Source organism: Spermophilus citellus (assembly GCF_964194105.1).
Source record: "Spermophilus citellus genome assembly, chromosome: 1".
Taxonomy (NCBI): domain Eukaryota; kingdom Metazoa; phylum Chordata; class Mammalia; order Rodentia; family Sciuridae; genus Spermophilus; species Spermophilus citellus.
This window is the reverse complement of record NC_138182.1, coordinates 961,599-983,716: the sequence shown is the minus strand read 5'-3', so window position 1 is coordinate 983,716 and position 22,118 is coordinate 961,599. Positions and strand designations below refer to the sequence as shown.

At 63.3% G+C, this 22,118-nt stretch overlaps 1 protein-coding gene across 7 annotated transcripts in view; it reads left to right on the top strand.

The window, feature by feature from the left end:
- The window catches only part of MCF2L (MCF.2 cell line derived transforming sequence like), a 104,436-nt gene that overhangs the window by 36,993 nt on the left and 45,325 nt on the right, over window positions 1–22,118 (top strand). For 4 of the 7 annotated variants that reach the window (XM_081297223.1, XM_081297215.1, XM_081297222.1 and 1 more), the window contains exons 2-3: window positions 1,044–1,127; window positions 8,161–8,275. In XM_081297223.1, the coding sequence (XP_081153349.1) occupies window positions 1,044–1,127; window positions 8,161–8,275 (199 nt within the window). Of the gene's footprint in view, window positions 1–1,043; window positions 1,128–8,160; window positions 8,309–22,118 lie in introns of all 7 variants that reach the window. The other 3 variants (XM_081297221.1, XM_081297213.1, XM_081297220.1) reach the window with 1 other exon arrangement.

Here is a 22,118-nt window from a genome sequence, read left to right as displayed (position 1 = left end):
CGGTGGCTGTGGCTGCTTGTCTCCCGACTCCTCGGGTGCCGCCCTGTGCTCCCAAGGCCATGAGTCTGCGAGGCCTCCTCCCAACGCCAGGCCTCCTCCCAACGCCAGGCCAGCAGCTGGAGTTACGGAGGGACGCCATAGTCGGGGTGTGGACCTGCATATGACCTCAGTGGTTTGCAAGGCCAGGGGGCAGGACGGGACCAGTGCTGCCCAGGTGGCATCTGCCCCCCTCCCCCATTTCTGGCCTGGCCTCCAGGGGCAGAAGTGACGGCTTTGTGGTGCTGGTGGAGCCCAGGCCTTGTGCTAGGCCAGCGCTCTGCTCCTCACCCCAGCCCAGAAGTGCCCCCCGTGTGTCATCAGAGAAGCAGCATCAACGCCCCGTCTGGATGCTTCTGTGGAAAGGGGCACCCCAGTCCTGGCCCGGGAGGTCTGCAGTTGGCCTGCATGCAGATCCCCCAGGCACTGTCCAGCCAGGGCCCTCCCTGCTGCCTCAACAGGTCTCCCTTCCCCTGCACGTCTCCCTGGAACCTCTTGCTCTTGGTTGATGGGCTCTGGTGTGGCTGGACATGCTGCCCATCCATCCCCAGACCTGATCGCAGCAGACAGGCTAGCGCCCTGGGTCCTGCGTCCTTGCTGAGGGGGGCCAGCCTGTTGCTGCCGCCCTGCCCCCCAGGACCAGGCACACAGCAGGCTGCCAAGCAGGAAGGACCCAGAGCACCTGGGGTGGCAGGTGGTGGCTCGGCAGCCTGCTGTCGCACAGGCAACAGGAGGCCCCAGCTGCCTGGGCCCTGCCAGCACGCAGGTGGGCGGAGACCAGGGGATTTGTTTACCTGTGAGTCAGGCCCCGCCCTGCTGTCCTGGCCAACGCCCCTCGGCCTCCTCCCGGCCGGCCCTCCCTGCACCTCTCTGCCTCCGGTGCACCTTTGAAACAGAGGGCTGCTCGCCAGCCTTTCTCCTCCCCGGGGATATGCGGCAGGGGCTGGCCGGCAGGGCCCTGGGGCGCGGGCAGGGCTTCCTCCAGTGACCGTGTCTCTCTCCCTCAGATGAAATCATGCACCAGGACATCGTGCCGCTCTGCGCTGCGGACATCCAAGAGCAGCTCAAGAGGCGCTTCGCTTACCTGTCAGGTGAGTGCAGGAGCCAGGGCTGTGCCGCGGGCTTCTGGGCCCTGGCGCTGGCTCCGCGGGTTGGAACTGCCTGCCCCGGGTCCACTGTGAGGGGAGGTGGGCAGCTGTGTAGGGTCTGTTCTCTGTGGCCTGTAACACAACGCCTGAGGCGGGGCAGCCAGGAAGAGGCTCCTTTTGGCTCTGTGTTCTGGAGGTGCGAGGTCCGGTCACCACTGGTGATGGCCCTGCTGGCAGAGCCCCAGGCACCCCGGGGGTCACAGGGTGACCTGGAGCCTGTATCAGCCATCCGTGTCTGGGCTCTCCCTCTTCCTGACCACGGGCTCCACCCTGACCCTCCCAAAGGCCCAGCTTTCTCCTCTTCACACCTCACAGTGGGACTAAACCCCACCTCGAAGCCCCAGGGGACAATGAAACCAGATCCAAGCAGAGCCCTTGGTGCCTGGAAGTGCTCGGGACTCAGGCCTCCTGCCACCTGGGCCTTCCGGTGACGCAGCCCAGCAGGTGGACAGATGGTCGCTCTGCACGTGGGTGTGCTGTCCTCAGCCACCTGCTGCCCCTCAGCCTCCACGCTAGCCAGCAGTGACCTCTGCCCTGGCCAAGCAGCAGCCTAGGGGACATGGCCAGCACTCGCCCAGCCTCATGACGACGCTCCTGCAGCCAGGCTCCAGAGACCTGCAGGTGCAAGAGCACCCGCAGTGTGGACACTGCCCTTTGGCCTGGACAGTCCATCTGCCCAGACCAATTCAGAAAAATGGTGCCTGACATCAGCTCTCCTTGTGCCACCAGCTGGGGTCCTGCCTGAGAGTGAGGAGCTTCCAGGGCTTGTACCCCCACTCAGCCACAGGGGTCTTTGTGTACCCCAGGACCAGCCCCAGCCCCACTTCCTTGACTCACCTGCCCGTCCCTACGGCCAGGCTTGGCGTAGGGACCCAGGGAGTCTCGGGGACCCAGGGAGCCTGTGACGGCCAGCAGCATGGCGGAGGGAAGCACCGAGCCTCCAAGGAGATCAGTGGTGCACAAGGCTGGTCACTGCTCCCAGTGAGAAGTGGGGTCCTGTTGAAGGGTGGGGCCCCCACAGGACGGGCCCTGGTGCAGGGCCCAGCAGTAGAGGCTCATAAGTTGTGTGGCCCCCTTTTCTCCACCCAGTCAGGACCCAGGAAGGTCCCAGACAGATGTGGCCACCCCAGCCTGGACTGCTGGCTTGACTTTGAACATGAGCTTCGACGCCCCCATAGGGTGGTCTTGGTGCCTGGGGAGGCTGGGTCCTGGGAGGCCCCACTGCATGTCACACAGCTCCCCAGAGTTCAGCGCCAGCCAGGGCCCGAGGTGCCTAGGCAGATGAAATTAAGGTCCCCGTTCTTGGTGTGCCTGACCTGGTCAGCTGAGCTCTCAGGACCAGGCTTCTCCTGGAACAAGGGATTCCACCAGCAGGATTCACACAGGGGAGGTCCTCTGTCTGTCTGTGAAGGTCAAGGAGGCCACTTGGAGTAGACACATTGGTCCCTGGGAGCTGAGACAAGCCCCATGGCCACCAGCAAGAACAGGGACCCTTAGTCCCCCAGCCATAAGGACCTGAAGACTCCTGTCACCCGAGGGAGCCTGGAAGAGGCCCCAAACTTGGGTGAAATACAGCCTAGCTGACCTCTCAGTTTGGCCTTGAGACCCTGAAGAAGGCCCTGCCCAGGGAGCCCAGCAACTTCGAGCTGATGAGCTGTAGCATTTCAAATTGTGGGGTTTGTGGGAATTTGTTACAAAAGGAACCCATCTCTGCAGCAGCATGTTGGTTGTTGGTACTAGGGATGGAACCCAGGTCCCTCTGGTCCAAAAGGCTTTCTTCTTTGCTGTTCTGGGGGTTGAAGCCAGGCCCTCGTGCATGCTGGGCAAGCACTCCACCACCGAGCTGCACCCCCAGCCCGTAACGTCTCCCTGCGCTGCCAGGCCGGCCTGGAACTTGCAGCCTCCTGCCTCAGCCTCCTGAAATTAAGGTCCCCGCTCTTGGTGTGCCTGACCTGGTCAGCTGAGCCCTCAGGACCAGGCTTCTCCTGGAACAAGGGATTCCACAAGGCAGGATTCACACAGGGGAGGTCCTCTGAATCAGCAGTTAGGTGTCTAGTGCTGTCCCTGCCCCACCCCCACGTAGGCCACCTGGGTCTTCATCCCCTTAACCGTCACTATGGGCGTCCCCTCCTGTGGTTCCCACGCCCATTCATAGGAAATCAGGGCGTGTCGCCTGACGGTCACGGCTGAGCCACGTCTGTTCCTGGACCAGGCCCACCCATGGCAGGCCTTTCGCTTCTGCCCTTCCAGGGGTGTGGTCTGGCTGCCCACACTGGCTGCCCACACCGTACTGTCCAGTCATCTGGGGTTGGAAATATGGCAGAAATGAAACTAAATCACTATCTGCTAGACATCTAGAGCTCCCGGGGTAGGATCCTGTACTTTGTGTTTCTCCTCTGCTGTGGATAAGAAATTGGGTCTGAAATTCGCTCACAGTATCAGCCACACAAGTGGGTCTCCTTAAAAGCTGTCCCCTGCAGACCCTGCCCTTGAGCCGCAGGTCAGCACCTCCGACAGCTCAGCCGCCCTTGGAGGCCTTCTGTGGGAGGGGATCGCTCCACCCCCCACGCCCCAGGCTGGTGGGCCTCCTGCAGCACACCTGTCTCTGGGCTGGAGCACTGCCACTCCGCGAGGGGTCTTTGCTGGGAGCCGCGGTTCACGGCTCTTCCCCATGTTCACCAGCCCCTCTCCTGCTCCCTCTTTGCCTAGAGATTTAGGTTTTCCTGGAGCTGGCTGAGGGCTCCCGGGAGGCCCCGGTTCCACCCACCCTGCAGCAGACCCTCAAACCTTCAGGGGTTCACAGCAAGCACAGACCCCACTGCTGACCCCCGAGTCATCCAGGGGTGCATCCCTGCTCTTGGGGACCCAAGTCGACAGAGGCGACTCAGGTGGCTCGGGAGCCAGCTGCCTGCAGAGACTCAGATCAGTGCAAGTGGGCTGCTGCCTTGCTCTGGGCCGGCGTGGGGAAGAGCATCCTGGGGAAGGGGTGTGGGGCAGCAAAGCGGCGCACTGAGAGAGAAGAGAAACACCTTCCAGGAAACCTCCTGCACTGCCCACCTCCCACTACCCATGACCAACCACTGGTGGCGTCACAGCTGCAGGACCCACTACTCCCACATCCCCTGTGAACCTGCTGCACGGGACCAGGCCTTCACACTGGAGCCTGTAGGGGGCACTCCAGGTCAGCCCGAGCCCGGCCAGGGAGCCAGACTTCTTCCTTCTGCGTCAGACTCCCACCTCCAGCACTGAGAGAGACCAGCTGCAGGTGAAGGATGTCTGTTTCAGCAGCCCAAAGAGACTGAGTACAGAAGCCCTCCTCTGGGCGTGAGTCCCCCACGGGGAGTGTTCCTGAGCTTCGGGTGCCTCTGTGCCCGCCGTGTGCCCGCCGTGTGCCTGCCGAGTGCCCGCCGAGTGTCCTGAGACCAGGTCTCCTGTCTTGCTGGAGATCCTCCCAGCCATTGGCAACCCCGAGGCAGGTGTGAGGGGAATGGATCACGCTGATGTTCCTGAGCACCTGCTGGAGGTCATGGTAGATTTTCAGAAGTAAAGAGAACAGGCAGAACCACATTTGGGCCATTGCCCTGCGGAGGAGAGAGCCCTTTAATCAAGCTGTCTCTGAAGAATGAGGATCGCAGCACACACCCAGGTCTCTGCCGGGCTGCGTCCACAGTCGTCCAGGTTCCTGAGCGAGCCGACCGGCGCCTTGGAGCCTCTCACCACGGAGGGTATGAGTGCGCGAGGGCCTGTCCCGCCCTGCTGGATGCGCCTGCAGACCGGTGGCTGAACAACAGAAGCTTGCCCCTTGTGCTTCTGGAGACTGGAAGGGTGGGTCACGGCCCAGCACCGGGCAGCTCTGTTCTGCTGAGGGCCCATGTCCTAGCCTGCACCCTGCTCACTGTGTCCTTGTGGGATGGACAGTGAGCCAGAGCAGCCTATAGGGGGAGAGACCTGTGCAGCTCCCCTGCAGGGCCCGTCCTCGTCACCACAGCCTCCCAGAGGCCCACCTCGTATCACCGGCCTGGGGTCAGCCCGGAGAGCCTGGAGGGCACACACATCTCCCCCACATGGCCTGAGTACATGAACGACGGGTGTGCCCATGGACAGGGCCACCTGCCCAAGGCTCTGCTGCCGGTGGCCAGGCTTGTGCTGGACCCAGGCACCTAACACCAGCCTCCCTCCTGGTGCAGGGACGGGTGGGCGGCCCACCTGGGAGAACAGCTTTCCCTCCGGCAGGGCTGTCGCTGCGTCTGCACCTCTCACAGGTGGGCCCTTCCAGAGGCCAGAGCTATCCCAGCGGGAGAGGCCAGCCAGGAATGGAAACAGAAAGCACCCTAGAGTGGAACCGAGGACGTGCCTCTGCAGGGGAGCCCGTTCCCTGCTGTCAGGGGAGGTGGGTTTCAGCCACCTCTGCCACCAGAAAGTGGGTGTGGGCTCTGGGGACAGGGCACCAGGGTTGGTGTGTAGGTGTGCTGAGCCCCGTCTGGAGGGTGGCTGCAGACTGGGGCCCTGACACCGGTGGGCAGCTCTTGCTTCAGCCACACAGGAGGGACCCTGCCCAGGGTCCCAGCTCTCCTGTGGCCTGTGTCTCAGAACTGGTGGCTAGGCCCTGGCTCCCAGTGTCTACCTGCCACTCACCCTGGAGGTCCCCGAGCTCTGGGGCTGGCTTTCTGAATCACGTGGAAAGACCTAGAAGGACCCCAGCTTCCACTCTCCTCAGTAAGAGCAGGGGCTTCACTTCCCATCAAAGCGGAGACTGCTCCAAAGCTACGTCGCTTCCAGGAGACCCCGGCCCATCAAGATGGGGCTCGCTCTGTCGGGCAGCTGATCTGGCCTGCAACCCTGAGTGAGGAAACTAAGACAGCCAAGTGCGGTGCTTCACAGAGGGAGAGGAGGCCAGCCTGGGAAGTCCCCACCCGGCCTGCAGTTCCCAGTGGCCTGGAGGGCACAGCCCTGGAGGCTCCCAGCTGCTCCGTCACGAGGAGCCTCGGCCCAGCCAGTGGCATGGGGCCTTCGCCACTTCAGGTGGAGTGACGAGCAGGGCCCACCCTCACCTGCACCCAGGTGAAGGCCAGCACAGAAGACAGACAGAGGGACTTGAGATCCGTCACCACCCAGCACTCGGACACCAGCCCTGCAGGAGCTGCCCACCAGACAGAAAGTCTGCTCCTCAAAGATCGGCCAGGGCCCGGCCACCCCTGGTCCAGCTGTGCAGGGCGGCGCCTCAGTGCAGTGTGGGATTCCCAGCCGGTGGAGGCCAGAGTCCTCTCCCACAGACAGGGAGGCCTGCCCGCTCCTGCAGCTTCCCACCCAGTCCCACTTGTAGGACGGCAAAGGGCAGGTGTGGGCCAGACGCCCTGGGACCCGGGGCTCACCGTGGTCCAGAGCACTCCTTCCTCACGGGGAAGCCGCCGCCCCGCCTGAGGGTCGTGTGCTGTGTGGTCATCCTCCTCTGCAGGAGCTGGCCCTGAGGAGGTGGCGGTGCCTCCACCAGGGTCTCAGTGCTGCAGGCACTCACCCCACCGTGAGAGGGAGCGGGAACCTGAGAGGTGTCGGGAGAGGGCTGGGCCGCTGCGCCAGGCCGTGGGCGCCCTGAGCCTGGGGACAGGGCGGGAGCTGAGTGCCTTGGGTGTGCTGAGTGTCAGGGCAGCGGGGCTGGCGGCTCGGACCCTCCAGGTTCAAGCTGCAGGGCTGAGCTGGGGGGGGGTCTTGCTCCTCTTGGTGGGACGCTGGGCTCAGCCCTCTCAGCGGTGACAGGGCGGCACCCGGGCCCCATACCAGGGCGTTCAAGGTCAAGGCAGGAAGGCCTGGGCCAAAGTGGTAGAGGGACCATGTCCTGCTGAGGGGCAAGGCTGCTGTGCTGAGGACACTGCCGGGCACTGACACATGGCCGCAGAGACCTGTGGGGATGAGAGGCCCAGAGACCAGGAAAGGAGGCCTCCAGGCCCTGCACAGTGGCGTCCGTGAGGGTGTGGGGGCAGGGTTGGCAGGGATGAGGATGGTGATAGACACCACTGTCCATCTTTCCCTGCCGCACATGCCCTGGAGTGCCACGTGGACCGGTCACTGTGTCTCCAGGTGGGGACAGGGTGGTGGCGGCATGCCTGGTTCTTATGGGAGCAGCAGCTCTCCCAACCCAGCCTGAGCAGCCCCACGCCCACCTGCTTGTGGGTGACCCCTGTAACGTCCTTGGCCATCAGGATGGGCCGAGCTGTGCTGGCCAGGGCACTCACTGGGCTTCGCCCACTGCCCTGGCCTGGCTCACACACGGGCTCTTCCCTGTCCTTCCTCGCAGCCCTCCCTCCCGGGTGCCTCCTCACAGCATGTGGCCCAGGCTGCTGCCTGACTTCCTGGGGTCCTGAGAGAGAGGGTGGCGCTGCTTGGGGTCACACAGCATCACTTCTGCCTGTCCTGTGGGCCAAGCTCGACCCCCAGGGACGGTGGCCCCAGTAGTGGAACCCCGCCTCCATGGCAGCAGCCACAGGTGGACATGATGTTCACATGGGTAGAGCCTCCCACACTGAATTGCTGAAACTCTGAACAGGAGAGAAGCTACAGAGGCCACAGCCCAACAGTCAGAAAGTCCCTGGAACACACCTGGTGTGTGTCATGTGACTGCTGGGCCTGCAGAGCTGCGGGCTCTGCGTTTGGAAAAGCAGGTACAAACACGTCCATTCAAGTGAGACAACTGGCAGGACAGGCCAGAGGACGTGGCAGGGATGTTCCAGTGGTCACCCCAGCAGAAAATAGTGCTCATCTGCTTTAGTGCATCTGCTTTTCTGTGCCTTCTGCTTTTGGTCCCCTGGGTGATCTGCCTTTGGTCCCCTGTGCCATCTGCATGTCTGTGACACTGAGAAGAGCAGCCGGCCGTTCACCCAAGAGGGTACTTGAGACTGGGCACTCTGAAGGGACTGGGGGCTGGTGGGGAGGGCTGGGCAGCCCAGGCCCTGCTGAGTACCTGCCTTTGGTCTCTCCCCAGGTGGGCGGGGGCAGGACGGAAGCCCAGTCATCACCTTCCCCGACTACCCGGCCTTCAGCGAGATCCCGGACAAGGAGTTCCAGAGTGTCATGACCTACCTCACCAGCATCCCCAGGTGCATTCTCAAGGCAGGCCTGCTCTTGGTGAGGTCGGCCCTCTTGTTCCACCCCAGTAGGTGAGGGACGGGTCGGCGTTCCTGCCAGGATGACCCTGTTGTCGAGACCCCTGTCGACTGAGAGGGGAGAGAGCTTTGTCAGGGAAGGGGTCCGGGGGGTTTGGGGTCTCCACTGAGGCCTGGCAGGTCAGGGCAGTGGTCACTACCCCAGGGCCACTATCCTCTGCACAGGATCCCCTTGGAGGACAGTTGTCCAAAAGTCAAGGCAGGCACCAGACCCCGGCCAAGGGCAATGGGCATCTCCAGGGCCTCAGGCAGACTGTGGACATCGTCAGCTGTGGCCTGTCGGAACAGTGGACCCCGTGCTGGATGACCATAGGGGTCCCCTGGACAGGACGATGTGCTCCTCCCTTGTGAAGCAGATGCTGGGGGACGCTCAGCCCATGGGCAAGAGGGTACCCTTCGCTCTGCCGTCTCTGAAGTCAGTGGTCCCAGCCCAGGTGCCAGGCCAGGCTGGGGCAGGAGGAGCAAGGTCAAGGCCAGCCTCAGCAACTCAGTGAGACCCTGTCTCAAAATCAGAAATAAAAGGCTGAGGATGTGGCTCGGTGGTAATGCACCCTGGGTTCAGACCCCGGTACCAAAAAACAGTACCTGCCTTTGGTCCCGTGCTGGTCGCCGGGAGCTGGGGAATCAGCGGGATCCGTCCTCACCTGGGTACTGAAGGCCGCCGGGGGCAGCGAGCAATAGCTTCTCCCTGTGGCCAGTAGAGGGAGGGAGGAGCCCCTGGGGCAGGGAGCCAGGCTGCCCCGTCCCCTGGGTTTGACCTTGGCCCTTTCCATGCTGGACCAGGCTCCGTCTCAGTCGGCCGGGGGCCAAGCGTTCCCTCACAGATTTCTAATCCTGACAGTGACGCCCCCGTGCCCAGCCACCAGGCCCTCGGGTGACTGTGGCACCCAGGAATGGGGAGAGGCCGTGGTGCAGGAGGAGGGCAAGAGCACACACTCACACAGGCCCACTGAGGCCCGCACCAGCCCGAGTGCAGCTGCCCGGGCCGCTGCTCAGATGTCACCCGTCCCCAGAGCCTCGCTTCCCAGGCCACCCTGGGAGTCTTCCTGTCTTCCTCTCCTGCTGTGACACAGCGCTTGTCCTGAGATGCTCCAGGGTGGACCCTGACGCACTCAGAGCTGCCTCTAAGTGTGGGAGAGCTCAGTGCCCACGAGCCCGACCCTGCCTCTGTGTACGGGGTCCAGAGCCTGCCAGGTCCTGGCCACCCACCGCACCTCCATCAGGGGTCTCGGAGCCCCTGGATGGAGACACGCCTCGGCCTCTCTGCTGTGACATTCCTGCTCCTGCTGCCCGGCCCAGCTGGCAGCTCCTCAGGCCTGTGGCTGGCAAGGACTGGGCTGTGTCCAGCCAAGGCGGTCTGCTGTCCGCACTGCCCCAGTAACAGGTGGAGTGAGCACCTCCTGGCCTGCAGGGCGGGGGAGTAGGTGTAGGCCCTCAGCGGATGTTTGCAGGACACACACGACTTCAGACAGCATCGCATGCAGAGCCAGCCTCCAACAGGGCCTCCTGGCCTCACACCACAGGCCTGACCCAAGCCCTGTCTCCAAGTCTGCTCCTTCAGCCTCGGACAGCCCCCTCCCCAACTCTTTTCACACACCTGGTCTCCAGGGGAACAGGCCGGCAGCCAAGTGCTGAGCGCAGCTTCCAAGAAACTGGCCAGAGGAAAAATCCAGGGGACCCATAAGCAGGGCTCACTTCCTGAGGGTATGTGAGGTGCTTGTGTGGGTTTGTGTGTGGGATGTAGTGTGAATGTGTGGGTACAAATGTGTGTGTGTGACTGTGCGGTCCACAACGTGAGGAGCATTGAGTGCTGGATGGCATGTGTGAATTCGCGTGTGGGACTTTATGTGCATTCTTGTAGTTCCTACGTGAGGTGTGTTTATGCTGCATGGGGTGTAGAGTGTGTGGACCAGGGTCCCCGAGCCGCCGAAACTAGGTGAGGGGGCAGTTGAGGTGCTCTACACGTGGACCAGGTTCCCCGTGCCCCTGAGAGCTAGGTATGGGCAGGTGTGGTGCTCTACAGTGGACCAGGTTCCCCATGCCCCTAAGAGCTAGGTGTGGGGCAGGTGTGGTGCTCTACAGTGGACCAGGGTCCCCGTGCCCCTGAGAGCTAGGTGTGGGCAGGTGTGGTGCTCTACAGTGGACCAGGGTCCCCGTGCCCCTGAGAGCTAGGTGTGGGGCAGGTGTGGTGCTCTACAGTGGACCAGGATCCCCGTGCCCCTGAGAGCTAGGTGTGGGGCAGGTGTGGTGCTCTACAGTGGACCAGGGTCCCCGTGCCCCTGAGAGCTAGGTGTGGGGCAGGTGTGGTGCTCTACAGTGGACCAGGGTCCCCGTGCCCCTAAGAGTTAGGTGTGGGGCAGGTGTGGTGCTATATAGTGGACCAGTGTCCCCATGCCCCTAAGAGCTAGGTGTGGGCAGGTGTGGTGCTCTACAGTGGACCAGGGTCCCCGTGCCCCTGAGAGCTAGGTGTGGGCAGGTGTGGTGTTCTACAGTGGACCAGGGTCCCCGTGCCCCTGAGAGCTAGGTGTGGGCAGGTGTGGTGCTCTACAGGTGGAACAGGGTCCCCGTGCTCCTGAGAGCTAGGTGTGGGGCAGGTGTGGTGCTCTACAGTGGACCAGGGTCCCCGTGCCCCTGAGAGCTAGGTGTGGGCAGGTGTGGTGCTCTACAGTGGACCAGGGTCCCCGTGCCCCTGAGAGCTAGGTGTGGGCAGGTGTGGTGCTCTACAGTGGACCAGGGTCCCCATGCCCCTGAGAGCTAGGTGTGGGGCAGGTGTGGTGCTCTACAGTGGACCAGGGTCCCCGTGCCCCTGAGAGCTAGGTGTGGGGCAGGTGTGGTGCTCTACAGTGGACCAGGGTCCCTGTGCCCCTGAGAGCTAGGTGTGGGGCAGGTGTGGTGCTCTACAGTGGACCAGGGTCCCCATGCCCCTGAGAGCTAGGTGTGGGGCAGGTGTGGTGCTCTGTAGGTGGAGCAGGGTCCCTGTGCCCCTGAGAGCTAGGTGTGGGGCAGGTGTGGTGCTCTACAGTGGACCAGGATCCCCGTGCCCCTAAGAGTTAGGTGTGGGGCAGGTGTGGTGCGCTACAGTGGACCAGGATCCCCGTGCCCCTAAGAGCTAGGTGTGGGGCAGGTGTGGTGCTCTACAGTGTACCAGGGTCCCCGTGCCCCTGAGAGCTAGGTGTGGGGCAGATGTGGTGCTCTACAGTGGACCAGGGTCCCCGTGCCCCTGAGAGCTAGGTGTGGGCAGGTGTGGTGCTCTACAGTGGACCAGGGTCCCCGTGCCCCTGAGACCTAGGTGTGGGGCAGGTGTGGTGCTCTACAGTGGACCAGGGTCCCCATGCCCCTGAGAGCTAGGTGTGGGCAGGTGTGGTGCTCTACAGTGGACCAGTGTCCCCGTGCCCCTGAGAGCTAGGTGTGGGCAGGTGTGGTGCTCTACAGTGGACCAGGGTCCCCGTGCCCCTGAGAGCTAGGTGTGGGCAGGTGTGGTGCTCTACAGTGGACCAGGGTCCCCGTGCCCCTGAGAGCTAGGTGTGGGGCAGGTGTGGTGCTCTACAGTGGACCAGGATCCCCGTGCCCCTGAGAGCTAGGTGTGGGGCAGGTGTGGTGCTCTACAGTAGACCAGGGTCCCCGTGCTCCTGAGAGCTAGGTGTGGGGCAGGTGTGGTGCTCTATAATGGACCAGGGTCCCCGTGCTCCTGAGAGCTAGGTGTGGGCAGGTGTGGTGCTCTACAGTGGACCAGGGTCCCCGTGTCCCTGAGAGCTAGGTGTGGGGCAGGTGTGGTGCTCTATAATGGACCAGGGTCCCCGTGCCCCTGAGAGCTAGGTGTGGGTCAGGTGTGGTGCTCTACTGTGGACCAGGATTCCCATGCCCCAGAGAGCTAGGTGTGGGGCAGGTGTGGTGCTCTACAGTGGACCAGGGTCCCCGTGTCCCTGAGACCTAGGTGTGGGGCAGGTGTGGTGCTCTACAGTGGACCAGGGTCCCCGTGCCCCTGAGAGCTAGGTGTGGGGCAGGTGTGGTGCTCTACACGTGGACCAGGTTCCCCGTGCCCCTGAGAGCTAGGTATGGGCAGGTGTGGTGCTCTACAGTGGACCAGGTTCCCCATGCCCCTAAGAGCTAGGTGTGGGGCAGGTGTGGTGCTCTACAGTGGACCAGGGTCCCCGTGCCCCTGAGAGCTAGGTGTGGGCAGGTGTGGTGCTCTACAGTGGACCAGGGTCCCCGTGCCCCTGAGAGCTAGGTGTGGGGCAGGTGTGGTGCTCTACAGTGGACCAGGATCCCCGTGCCCCTGAGACCTAGGTGTGGGGCAGGTGTGGTGCTCTACAGTGGACCAGGGTCCCCGTGCCCCTGAGAGCTAGGTGTGGGGCAGGTGTGGTGCTCTACAGTGGACCAGGGTCCCCGTGCCCCTAAGAGTTAGGTGTGGGGCAGGTGTGGTGCTATATAGTGGACCAGTGTCCCCATGCCCCTAAGAGCTAGGTGTGGGCAGGTGTGGTGCTCTACAGTGGACCAGGGTCCCCGTGCCCCTGAGAGCTAGGTGTGGGCAGGTGTGGTGTTCTACAGTGGACCAGGGTCCCCGTGCCCCTAAGAGCTAGGTGTGGGCAGGTGTGGTGCTCTACAGGTGGAACAGGGTCCCCGTGCCCCTGAGAGCTAGGTGTGGGGCAGGTGTGGTGCTCTACAGTGGACCAGGGTCCCCGTGCCCCTGAGAGCTAGGTGTGGGCAGGTGTGGTGCTCTACAGTGGACCAGGGTCCCCGTGCCCCTGAGAGCTAGGTGTGGGCAGGTGTGGTGCTCTACAGTGGACCAGGGTCCCCATGCCCCTGAGAGCTAGGTGTGGGGCAGGTGTGGTGCTCTACAGTGGACCAGGGTCCCCGTGCCCCTGAGAGCTAGGTGTGGGGCAGGTGTGGTGCCCCTGAGAGCTAGGTGTGGGCAGGTGTGGTGCTCTACAGTGGACCAGGGTCCCCCATGCCCCTAAGAGCTAGGTGTGGGGCAGGTGTGGTGCTCTACAGTGGACCAGGGTCCCCGTGCCCCTAAGAGCTAGGTGTGGGGCAGGTGTGGTGCTCTACAGTGGACCAGGTTCCCCGTGCCCCTAAGAGCTAGGTGTGGGGCAGGTGTGGTGCTCTACAGTGGACCAGGATCCCCGTGCCCCTAAGAGCTAGGTGTGGGGCAGGTGTGGTGCTCTACAGTGGACCAGGGTCCCCGTGCCCCTGAGAGCTAGGTGTGGGGCAGGTGTGGTGCTCTACAGTGGACCAGGGTCCCTGTGCCCCTGAGAGCTAGGTGTGGGGCAGGTGTGGTGCTCTACAGTGGACCAGGGTCCCCATGCCCCTGAGAGCTAGGTGTGGGGCAGGTGTGGTGCTCTGTAGGTGGAGCAGGGTCCCTGTGCCCCTGAGAGCTAGGTGTGGGGCAGGTGTGGTGCTCTACAGTGGACCAGGATCCCCGTGCCCCTAAGAGCTAGGTGTGGGGCAGGTGTGGTACTCTACAGTGGACCAGGGTCCCCGTGCCCCTGAGAGCTAGGTGTGGGGCAGGTGTGGTGCTCTACAGTGGACCAGGGTCCCCGTGCCCCTGAGAGCTAGGTGTGGGTCAGGTGTGGTGCTCTACTGTGGACCAGGATCCCCGTGCCCCAGAGAGCTAGGTGTGGGGCAGGTGTGGTGCTCTACAGTGGACCAGGGTCCCCGTGCCCCTGAGAGCTAGGTGTGGGGCAGGTGTGGTGCTCTACAGTGGACCAGGGTCCCCGTGCCCCTGAGAGCTAGGTGTGGGTCAGGTGTGGTGCTCTACAGTGGACCAGGATCCCCGTGCCCCTGAGAGCTAGGTGTGGGTCAGGTGTGGTGCTCTACAGTGGACCAGGGTCCCCGTGTCCCTGAGAGCTAGGTGTGGGCAGGTGTGGTGCTCTACAGTGGACCAGGGTCCCCGTGTCCCTGAGAGCTAGGTGTGGTGCTCTACAGTGGACCAGGTTCCCCGTGCCCCTGAGAGCTAGGTGTGGGGCAGGTGTGGTGCTCTACAGTGGACCAGGGTCCCCATGCCCCTGAAAGCTAAGTATGGGTCAGGTGTGGTGCTCTACAGGTGGCCCACTGTCCTCATGCCCCTAAGAGCTAGGTGTGGGCAGGTGTGGTGCTCTACAGTGGACCAGGGTCCCCATGCCCCTAAGAGCTAGGTGTGGGGCAGGTGTGGTGCGCTACAGTGGACCAGGATCCCCGTGCCCCTAAGAGCTAGGTGTGGGGCAGGTGTGGTGCTCTACAGTGGACCAGGGTCCCCGTGCCCCTGAGAGCTAGGTGTGGGCAGGTGTGGTGCTCTACAGTGGACCAGGGTCCCCGTGCCCCTGAGACCTAGGTGTGGGGCAGGTGTGGTGCTCTACAGTGGACCAGGGTCCCCATGCCCCTGAGAGCTAGGTGTGGGCAGATGTGGTGCTCTACAGTGGACCAGTGTCCCCGTGCCCCTGAGAGCTAGGTGTGGGCAGGTGTGGTGCTCTACAGTGGACCAGGGTCCCCGTGCCCCTGAGAGCTAGGTGTGGGCAGGTGTGGTGCTCTACAGTGGACCAGGGTCCCCGTGTCCCTGAGAGGTAGGTGTGGGCAGGTGTGGTGCTCTACAGTGGACCAGGATCCCCGTGCCCCTGAGAGCTAGGTGTGGGGCAGGTGTGGTGCTCTACAGTAGACCAGGGTCCCCATGCTCCTGAGAGCTAGGTGTGGGGCAGGTGTGGTGCTCTATAATGGACCAGGGTCCCCGTGCTCCTGAGAGCTAGGTGTGGGCAGGTGTGGTGCTCTACAGTGGACCAGGGTCCCCGTGTCCCTGAGAGCTAGATGTGGGGCAGGTGTGGTGCTCTATAATGGACCAGGGTCCCCGTGCCCCTGAGAGCTAGGTGTGGGTCAGGTGTGGTGCTCTACTGTGGACCAGGATCCCCGTGCCCCAGAGAGCTAGGTGTGGGGCAGGTGTGGTGCTCTACAGTGGACCAGGGTCCCCGTGCCCCTGAGAGCTAGGTGTGGGCAGGTGTGGTGCTCTACAGTGGACCAGGGTCCCCGTGCCCCTGAGAGCTAGGTGTGGGGCAGGTGTGGTGCTCTACAGTGGACCAGGGTCCCCGTGTCCCTGAGAGCTAGGTGTGGGCAGGTGTGGTGCTCTACAGTGGACCAGGGTCCCCGTGTCCCTGAGAGCTAGGTATGGTGCTCTACAGTGGACCAGGTTCCCCGTGCCCCTGAGAGCTAGGTGTGGGGCAGGTGTGGTGCTCTACAGTGGACCAGGGTCCCCATGCCCCTGAAAGCTAAGTATGGGTCAGGTGTGGTGCTCTACAGGTGGCCCACTGTCCTCATGCCCCTAAGAGCTAGGTGTGGGCAGGTGTGGTGCTCTACAGTGGACCAGGGTCCCCATGCCCCTGAGAGCTAGGTGTGGGCAGGTGTGGTGCTCTACAGTGGACCAGGGTCCCCGTGCCCCTGAGAGCTAGGTGTGGGGCAGGTGTGGTGCTCTACAGTGGACCAGGGTCCCCGTGCCCCTGAGAGCTAGGTGTGGGGCAGGTGTGGTGCTCTACACGTGGACCAGGTTCCCCGTGCCCCTGAGAGCTAGGTATGGGCAGGTGTGGTGCTCTACAGTGGACCAGGTTCCCCATGCCCCTAAGAGCTAGGTGTGGGGCAGGTGTGGTGCTCTACAGTGGACCAGGGTCCCCGTGCCCCTGAGAGCTAGGTGTGGGGCAGGTGTGGTGCTCTACAGTGGACCAGGATCCCCGTGCCCCTGAGACCTAGGTGTGGGGCAGGTGTGGTGCTCTACAGTGGACCAGGGTCCCCGTGCCCCTGAGAGCTAGGTGTGGGGCAGGTGTGGTGCTCTACAGTGGACCAGGGTCCCCGTGCCCCTAAGAGTTAGGTGTGGGGCAGGTGTGGTGCTATATAGTGGACCAGTGTCCCCATGCCCCTAAGAGCTAGGTGTGGGCAGTTGTGGTGCTCTACAGTGGACCAGGGTCCCCGTGCCCCTGAGAGCTAGGTGTGGGCAGGTGTGGTGTTCTACAGTGGACCAGGGTCCCCGTGCCCCTAAGAGCTAGGTGTGGGCAGGTGTGGTGCTCTACAGGTGGAACAGGGTCCCCGTGCCCCTGAGAGCTAGGTGTGGGGCAGGTGTGGTGCTCTACAGTGGACCAGGGTCCCCGTGCCCCTGAGAGCTAGGTGTGGGCAGGTGTGGTGCTCTACAGTGGACCAGGGTCCCCGTGCCCCTGAGAGCTAGGTGTGGGCAGGTGTGGTGCTCTACAGTGGACCAGGGTCCCCATGCCCCTGAGAGCTAGGTGTGGGGCAGGTGTGGTGCTCTACAGTGGACCAGGGTCCCCGTGCCCCTGAGAGCTAGGTGTGGGGCAGGTGTGGTGCCCCTGAGAGCTAGGTGTGGGCAGGTGTGGTGCTCTACAGTGGACCAGGGTCCCCCATGCCCCTAAGAGCTAGGTGTGGGGCAGGTGTGGTGCTCTACAGTGGACCAGGGTCCCCGTGCCCCTAAGAGCTAGGTGTGGGGCAGGTGTGGTGCTCTACAGTGGACCAGGTTCCCCGTGCCCCTAAGAGCTAGGTGTGGGGCAGGTGTGGTGCTCTACAGTGGACCAGGATCCCCGTGCCCCTAAGAGCTAGGTGTGGGGCAGGTGTGGTGCTCTACAGTGGACCAGGGTCCCCGTGCCCCTGAGAGCTAGGTGTGGGGCAGGTGTGGTGCTCTACAGTGGACCAGGGTCCCTGTGCCCCTGAGAGCTAGGTGTGGGGCAGGTGTGGTGCTCTACAGTGGACCAGGGTCCCCATGCCCCTGAGAGCTAGGTGTGGGGCAGGTGTGGTGCTCTGTAGGTGGAGCAGGGTCCCTGTGCCCCTGAGAGCTAGGTGTGGGGCAGGTGTGGTGCTCTACAGTGGACCAGGATCCCCGTGCCCCTAAGAGCTAGGTGTGGGGCAGGTGTGGTACTCTACAGTGGACCAGGGTCCCCGTGCCCCTGAGAGCTAGGTGTGGGGCAGGTGTGGTGCTCTACAGTGGACCAGGGTCCCCGTGCCCCTGAGAGCTAGGTGTGGGTCAGGTGTGGTGCTCTACTGTGGACCAGGATCCCCGTGCCCCAGAGAGCTAGGTGTGGGGCAGGTGTGGTGCTCTACAGTGGACCAGGATCCCCGTGCCCCTGAGAGCTAGGTGTGGGGCAGGTGTGGTGCTCTACAGTGGACCAGGATCCCCGTGCCCCTGAGAGCTAGGTGTGGGGCAGGTGTGGTGCTCTACAGTGGACCAGGGTCCCCGTGCCCCTGAGAGCTAGGTGTGGGGAAGGTGTGGTGCTCTACAGTGGACCAGGGTCCCCGTGCCCCTGAGAGCTAGGTGTGGGTCAGTTGTGGTGCTCTACTGTGGACCAGGGTCCCCGTGCCCCGGAGAGCTAGGTGTGGGGCAGGTGTGGTGCTCTACAGTGGACCAGGATCCCCGTGTCCCTGAGAGCTAGGTGTGGGGCAGGTGTGGTGCTCTACAGTAGACCAGGGTCCCCGTGCCCCTGAGAGCTAGGTGTGGGCAGGTGTGGTGCTCTACAGTGGACCAGGGTCCCCGTGCCCCTGAGAGCTAGGTGTGGGCAGGTGTGGTGCTCTACAGTGGAGCAGGGTCCCCGTGCCCCAGAGAGCTAGGTGTGGGGCAGGTGTGGTGCTCTACAGTGGACCAGGTTCCCCATGCCCCTGAGAGCTAGGTGTGGGCAGGTGTGGTGCTCTACAGTGGACCAGTTTCCCCATGCCCCTGAGAGCTAGGTGTGGGGCAGGTGTGGTGCTCTACAGTGGAGCAGGGTCCCCGTGCCCCTGAGAGCTAGGTGTGGGTCAGGTGTGGTGCTCTACAGTGGACCAGGGTCCCCGTGCCCCTGAGAGCTAGGTGTGGGGCAGGTGTGGTGCTCTACAGGTGGACCAGGGTCCCCGTGCCCCTGAGAGCTAGGTGTGGGGCAGGTGTGGTGCTCTACAGTGGACCAGGGTCCCCGTGCCTCTGAGAGCTAGGTGTGGGTCAGGTGTGGTGCTCTACAGTGGACCAGGTTCCCCGTGTCCCTGAGAGCTAGGTGTGGGCAGGTGTGGTGCTCTACAGTGGACCAGGGTCCCCGTGCCTCTGAGAGCTAGGTGTGCGGCAGGTGTGGTGCTCTGTAGGTGGAGCAGGGTCCCTGTGTCCTGAGAGCTAGGTGTGGGGCAGGTGTGGTGCTCTACAGTGGACCAGGGTCCCCGTGCCCCTGAAAGCTAGGTGTGGGCAGGTGTGGTGCTCTACAGTGGACCAGGTTCCCCATGCCCCTGAGAGCTAGGTGTGGGGCAGGTGTGGTGCTCTACAGTGGACCAGGGTCCCCGTGCCCCTGAGAGCTAGGTGTGGGCAGGTGTGGTGCTCTACAGTGGACCAGGGTCCCCGTGCCTCTGAGAGCTAGGTGTGGGGCAGGTGTGGTGCTCTGTAGGTGGAGCAGGGTCCCTGTGTCCTGAGAGCTAGGTGTGGGGCAGGTGTGGTGCTCTACAGTGGACCAGGGTCCCCGTGCCCCTGAGAGCTAGGTGTGGGCAGGTGTGGTGCTCTACAGTGGACCAGGATCCCCGTGCCCCTAAGAGCTAGGTGTGGGGCAGGTGTGGTGCTCTACACTGGACCAGGGTCCCCGTGCCCCAGAGAGCTTGGTGTGGGGCAGGTGTGGTGCTCTACAGTGGACCAGGGTCCCCGTGCCCCTGAGAGCTAGGTGTGGGGCAGGTGTGGTGCTCTACAGTGGAGCAGGGTCCCGTGCCCCTGAGAGCTAGGTGTGGGGCAGGTGTGGTGCTCTACAGTGGACCAGGGTCCCCGTGCCCCTGAGAGCTAGGTGTGGGGCAGGTGTGGTGCTCTACAGGTGGACCAGGGTCCCCGTGCCCCTGATTGCTAGGTGTGGGGCAGGTGTGGTGCTCTACAGTGGACCAGGGTCCCCGTGCCCCTGAGAGCTAGGTGTGGGGCAGGTGTGGTGCTCTACAGTGGAGCAGGGTCCCCGTGCCCCTGAGAGCTAGGTGTGGGGCAGGTGTGGTGCTCTACAGTGGAGCAGGGTCCCCGTGCCCCTGAGAGCTAGGTGTGGGGCAGGTGTGGTGCTCTACAGTGGACCAGGGTCCCCGTGCCCCTGAGAGCTAGGTGTGGGGCAGGTGTGGTGCTCTACAGGTGGACCAGGGTCCCTGTGCCCCTGAGAGCTAGGTGTGGGGCAGGTGTGGTGCTCTACAGTGGACCAGGGTCCCCGTGCCCCTGAGAGCTAGGTGTGGGGCAGGTGTGGTGCTCTACAGGTTGAACAGGGTCCCTGTGCCCCTGAGAGCTAGGTGTGGGCAGGTGTGGTGCTCTACAGGTGGAACAGGGTCCCCGTGCCCCTGAGAGCTTTGTTCCCCACACTGTGGCCTGGATACATTGCCAAGCTGTGTATTAGTCTTTACTTCTCTAGTGTACTCACCTGAGACTTTGTCACACACCTCTGACACACTCACTCGTGCTTGCTTACACTCACAGGTACACACCCCACCTTTTGGGAGGTTAGTAACGGAATTCAGCCTGAGCTAGTCGCTTCAAGGACCTTCCAGGAGAACGGCCTTGGTCTGCAGCCCCTGGTGGTCAGATGACCTGACTTAGGGCACCACGATGTCAACCAGGCTCCGCCTGATCGTGATCCTTGGGGCAGAGGCCTCTGAGCACCCCGAGGCCTGGTCAGGGAAAGTCCCTGGAGTCTCCAGACCCTGTTCCCTCTGGTGGTGGCCTCCTCTTCCCCAGGAGGCCGTGCCGCCCTTCGCCATGAGGGCACAGCTAAGCATGGCGGTTGCCATACGTCCTGTGGGCACACTCCCTGGCAGTGTTGATTCAGAGCACTGCAGAGAGAGTCTGTTCAGAGACAGGCACAACAATGAATCACCTGAAGGCACATTCAGTGGGAGGCCCAGGAGGCAGATGGTGACATCAGGGGTCACCCCCCTCCACAGCTCCCCGAACCCCCATTCACAAAAGCAGATCCTCCACCTTCCAAGTGGCTCTGGGTGAGGTGCAGGCGTACACACACCATGAGTGCACAGAGGCACAAACACATGCCTGCTCAGGCAGGCACACACGCCCACATGTAGGTGCGTGCACACAGGCACACTGTGCGCACAGACGCAGTCATGCAGGTGCACACACCTGCCTACACACCTCATGCACAGCAGTGTGCTCCCTGTGGAAGAGACAGGTGGGATGTGGGTCAGACTCCAGGCTCCCCAACAGGATGTGGGTTGTGCTCCCCAAACCTTTCTGGGGTCATCCTGGCTCCCCCCTGTTCCACTGCCCTTTGGCCACCTGAAGTGTCCTGCCTCTAGCCTACCCACCAAGCTTCAGAATATCCAGAGTTTGGGCCCCAAGGTGCACCTGACTTCTTGCTGTGGACACACCTTCTGATTGAGTTTCCAACCAACTCCTGGCCGTGAGGGGTGAGAGCTGGTGTGGAGGTAAATCCCGCCTCACCTCCCGCATCCCCTGCAGCAACTACCACAGTTGCTGGTCAAGGTGAAGACCTCAGTCCACCCATGTGTGGTGCCTTATGTCACCTTCTGGAGATGTCCATCCTTCAGCCCTCCGTGGGCATCCCTCAGAGCCAGCATCTGCCCTAGTTCCTGCGGTAGCTGCAGGACATGCTACAAACAGGCCCAGTCCCCCTGGCCTGTGCCCTGTCCCCTGGGATCTCCTGGCCCACTCCTCACAGTCAGGAGTGCTGCTGTAAGGAAGGCCAGTCCCCCTGGCCTGTGCCCTGTCCCCTGGGATCTCCTGGCCCACTCCTCACAGTCAGGAGTACTGCTGTAAGGAAGGCCAGTCCCCCTGGCCTGTGCCCTGTCCCCTGGGATCTCCTGGCCCACTCCTCACAGTCAGGAGTGCTGCTGTAAGGAAGGCCAGTCCCCCTGGCCTGTGCCCTGTCCCCTGGGATCTCCTGGCCCACTCCTCACAGTCAGGAGTGCTGCTGTAAGGAAGGCCAGTCCCCCTGGCCTGTGCCCTGTCCCCTGGGATCTCCTGGCCCACTCCTCACAGTCAGGAGTGCTGCTGTAAGGAAGGCCAGTCCCCCTGGCCTGTGCCCTGTCCCCTGGGATCTCATGACCCACTCCTCACAGTCAGGAGTGCTGCTGTAAGGAAGGCCAGTCCCCCTGGCCTGTGCCCTGTCCCCTGGGATCTCATGACCCACTCCTCACAGTCAGGAGTGCTGCTGTAAGGAAGGCCAGTCCCCCTGGCCTGTGCCCTGTCCCCTGGGATCTCCTGGCCCACTCCTCACAGTCAGGAGTGCTGCTGTAAGGAAGGCCAGTCCCCCTGGCCTGTGCCCTGTCCCCTGGGATCTCCTGGCCCACTCCTCACAGTCAGGAGTGCTGCTGTAAGGAAGGCCAGTCCCCCTGGCCTGTGCCCTGTCCCCTGGGATCTCCTGGCCCACTCCTCACAGTCAGGAGTGCTGCTGTAAGGAAGGCCAGTCCCCCTGGCCTGTGCCCTGTCCCCTGGGATCTCCTGGCCCACTCCTCACAGTCAGGAGTGCTGCTGTAAGGAAGGCCAGTCCCCCTGGCCTGTGCCCTGTCCCCTGGGATCTCCTGGCCCACTCCTCACAGTCAGGAGTGCTGCTGTAAGGAAGGCCAGTCCCCCTGGCCTGTGCCCTGTCCCCTGGGATCTCATGACCCACTCCTCACAGTCAGGAGTGCTGCTGTAAGGAAGGCCAGTCCCCCTGGCCTGTGCCCTGTCCCCTGGGATCTCCTGGCCCACTCCTCACAGTCAGGAGTGCTGCTGTAAGGAAGGCCAGTCCCCCTGGCCTGTGCCCTGTCCCCTGGGATCTCCTGGCCCACTCCTCACAGTCAGGAGTGCTGCTGTAAGGAAGGCCAGTCCCCCTGGCCTGTG